General features: G+C 36.8%; 1 protein-coding gene across 1 annotated transcript; it reads left to right on the forward strand.

Annotated features, from left to right (window-relative positions):
• Window positions 1–3378: 3378 nt before the first annotated feature.
• Window positions 3379–3676, forward strand: LOC117107894 (protein SpAN-like; the record flags this gene model as incomplete). Its single annotated transcript, XM_033249730.1, has 1 exon — window positions 3379–3676. A coding segment is annotated over exon 1 (298 nt), but the record flags the coding sequence as incomplete, so codon positions are not given.
• Between the last annotated feature and the right edge of the window lie 478 nt (window positions 3677–4154).

The following is a 4154-nucleotide window of genomic DNA, read 5'->3' on the forward strand; positions in this document are numbered from 1 at the left end:
CGTTTTATTAGCAAAGGCATATTAATGAATAATATCTATCAAGACCAGGGAACAGTCATTACCCATTAGCATGCTATTACTATAATAGGCATAATATAGACGATAAATGGTGTTCTGCAAATAGCATGCCGCGGATTCTTCTGGACCAGTTCACCGTAAAATTGATCAAAGAATGTATAACCTTGAACAGGCGTGGCACAAATGGGTATACGAATGAATAATTATTTCCGTATACAGTACCGGTACTGTATAAATAATAAATTTATTGTTGCAATTGGGATACGGTGTTTTAATGTCAAAGATCGTTTACAACATTCTTCAGTATATCGCCGTCGTTCGTTGAATAACTTTAAAGCCTAATCTAAATTCCGGATGTTAAACTGTAGTTTTCTTCAGATAAAATAAATTATATATTGCAAACAACTTGCTTTAAAATATGCCTATTATCTGAATTGTGTTGATGCGTATATGGAGTAGGGGCCTACTAAAACTCACTTTGTTGCTCAGTTCATACTGTGTAGTAGTATATATACTGTGTAGCAATACAAAGCTTATAACGCACAATGCAAAGCCTCTGCGCGCTTCATATTTTAAATAAAATAGCGCCGCGAAAATGAAGAATAAAAATTATGGGCATGGAATGAAAGTATAGCCCCTTAGCTTCAAGGAATACTGTAGGTACGGTATCGAATGTCAAGTTTAACAAATATTTATATGGCTTACATTATCGTCTGCAAATAATTTGGTATTCAGCTACTTCATGTTAAACAGTAACTGAATACTGTAACCTAATCAATAGCTATAAATTCATAGATATACACATTCGAAACTACATAATAACTTATTTTTAGAACATGCCGCCAAGTTTGTGTACTTTGCGTGTACGTGTATACATATTGTTGTATAGTCAATTGTGGTGTTGCAATTGATTTTCCTTTTTACATCAATCCATGCATAATTGATCCAAACTTAGAATACCTCACCAAATTCAAATTAATCACAGTAGGCCTATGACCTATAAATTATGCAAACTGGTGAAGAAACCGACCTATAAAGTGCTTTAAGCAGGCCGAAACGGTAGCAAAACTATCAAAATAAACACACGCATCTATTAGAAAACAGAATTATGTATTGTGTTGGTTAAAATTTCAGCATACCGCTGTTTTGAAAGGATCGTGCGTATTCATTTCAAACATGATCACAGGCTCTATAAAATATAATTTTTTGGAAAATTGTTACTATAGGATATTATGTAAAAACAAAATTAGAATACCGTAACCACTCAAATGCTAAATATCACATAGGGCTGTCATTTGCACATGAAATTTAACATGATTTTAGGCAGGCGTACAAATGAATAACCACTCTGTATGACTAAATAGTACTCTTATCATCGTATCAAAATCATGCTTGACATCTAGTACTGTAATGGGAGGGGAATGGTGGCATGGGGAGTAAGGTGAATTCGTAAAGTCAATAATAACGTAAAGGGCTTCTAGCTGCTAAAATAAAGGAATTTGAGGTGACTCGATACTAAGTTTTTTTGCTTCGAAAATTTCCAGTGGAGGAGGGAAAGCGGAGGGTTGGGGTGGGGAGTGAGTTTTATTTGTGGAACGTGCGTCCCTCGCCCACCGCTGATACGCACTGTTTCAAATTTAAGTTGCATCAATGAAATTGTAGAAACTCTTCAAGTTCTCGGCCTAAGTTACTATTATAAACTATTATAAACTAAAATAAATTTATTGCAAAATAAACTCTCAAACCTCTGCAGGACCGGGTACGCGGAAGGGGGGGGGGGGGGGGGTTGTGCGACGGTTGCGTACGCACCTCCTCCCCTCCACAACCCAAATTTTCAAATATCCACATTTTCAGGGGTACAAAATTCAAGACACATTCTCGCATATTTCGGAAATCCATCCCCCAAAACTGCTTGATCAAGCAAAAACTTTTAAGTGTATTTATAAAAAAAAAAAAAAAAAACGCTTTTTGAAGAAGTTGAGTGCTTTTTCCCTCCACTTACGAGGCGTACAAACTCATCTTCTTTCTAGGTGTCACTAAAATTAAATGTATTCTCCTTTACTGAGTGCCATTTCCAGCCATCTAGAGGTGTCATCATCATGTTCTTACCTCAGCCCCAACCACGTGGGGTTAAGGTGTTATCGACTCCCTCCTGTGAAAGTCCTTCCCTTGGCCTCCTCTATTTTTTTTTTTTTTGAATTCCTGGATCCGCCACTGATTACAAGTTGCGGATGTGCAAGCGCTTCACGAAAAACCTGCAGCGCTCGCGTTATTTGCCTCAAAACAACAACAAATGGATTAATTGTTTCCCTATCTTTTTCCCAATTAGATCAGTATAGGCTTATTTTATGCGTTCTCGATTTGATAGGGCCTGTATTTTTTACGGCTACCCATTTCATCCTCGACGTAAAGCGCTTTTAATTATTCGTTCGTATTCGCAATTTGCATTAATTTTTTTTTTATCATCATTTATGGTAAATTTAGTATTTTCAATGCCCAATGATTATATGGGCTTGTTTTTATTGCGCACTAGGCCTACATTATTTCTTTCACGTTTAAATATAACAATGTTTCATTTACATTGTGCTATAATTTTATGCAGGCCTGGTCATTTAAGTTTTAATAGTATACCGTACGCCTATGTTGACACATGCAATGAAAAATTCGAAACACCGCGTGGTTGAAAGTGGCACGTTACATATCTAGGCAATGTGTATGTCCAATATGGATTTATTTCACTCGACCTCGAATTATTAACGAATCTTAGAGTCTTAGAGTGTCATTTCCGGCCATCAGGGGTACCATAATTATATATTTACTTACTTCACCCTTAACCATGGGGGCTGAGCTATGAACCCTCCATGGTTCATCCCTCCCTTTCCTCTCACCCCTTCATTTCCTGAATCTGTCACTGAAAACCCCGTTTAATACTGTTGATATTGCATCTTCAGAATCAATTACGACCTAAAATTATCAAAAATGTCTGATCGCGAGGACCTCCGCCCACTCGACCCAGCAGGAATCTGCGGTCCCCCAGAAGGAATCTGCGGTCCCCTAGCCATTATGGTCCACTATCCACAAATTCGCACTCACCCAATAAATATCCTGCATACGGGCCTGCTTTGCGGCAATGCAATATATAATCATTAAAATTCCGAAAACAATTTTGCGGGAGTGAAAATAATCGCTTCAAGAATTTGCAGCCCAGACCTTCTACTTTTCACACCTCTAATCGTCTAGACTGCCTGTCGGCTCTTAATCGAGAGTAGGTTACCATAGTAACGATCTAATTAATATTTTTGTTTATTACATGAAGTGTGTTTGCCGGTATATGAACGTTTGGCACCAGAGGAACATAGGATGATAGAGTCTGTGAACTACCCGCGTAACTATGAGGACAACTTAAACTGTTCTTGGGAGTTTACTGCACCAGAGAACTATACACTGATATTAACATTGTATGATGTTGAAATAGAAAGTTACTACGACAACCTGTATATTCGAAATGGGGACGGTCATGTTTTCGAAACAGTAACTGGTTCTTACAACCCTATTAGTGTTATATCGACTGATAACGTGATGCGGCTGAGTTTTACAACTGATGGAAGTGTGACTCGTAGGGGCTTCAGTGGAAATGTAAAAGCTATCCCCAAATACGGTAGGTTTTGTTACTTTAAATTAATTATATTCAAAAACTGTTTATTATAGACAAACTCCCTACACCAAATATATTAATAAACAAAGATATATAATAATAGTGCTAAGATAGGAACATATGGTGTTATAACTTCCTTTTTCAGTATATTAAAAAAAAAGTGTCTGTGACACCAAATTTTGCAATATATATTCGATTAAATAATCAAATGAGGTGTTCCTTAATTCTCCGGTGGTACCGGTTGGCTCTGAATAAAGTACATAATGTTTACTAAGTAATAAATGTATTCCTCCTCCATATGTGATACATATTTATCTTTTGAAGTACCGCTCTGGTTCTGCACATGCTCGTTCTATTATTAATCAATTGTAGGACTATCTTAAAAGGCAATTTATCTGAAAACTGTGTGACACTATGTTTGTGGTACGTTGAGTACTGTAGTCTGTATAATGTCTAATCAAAACTAATGTTAAACCTCTCT

This window comes from Anneissia japonica, unplaced genomic scaffold (genome assembly GCF_011630105.1).
Source record: "Anneissia japonica isolate Jap-2015-1 unplaced genomic scaffold, ASM1163010v1 scaffold232079_len3951_cov149, whole genome shotgun sequence".
Lineage (NCBI taxonomy): Eukaryota > Metazoa > Echinodermata > Crinoidea > Comatulida > Comatulidae > Anneissia > Anneissia japonica.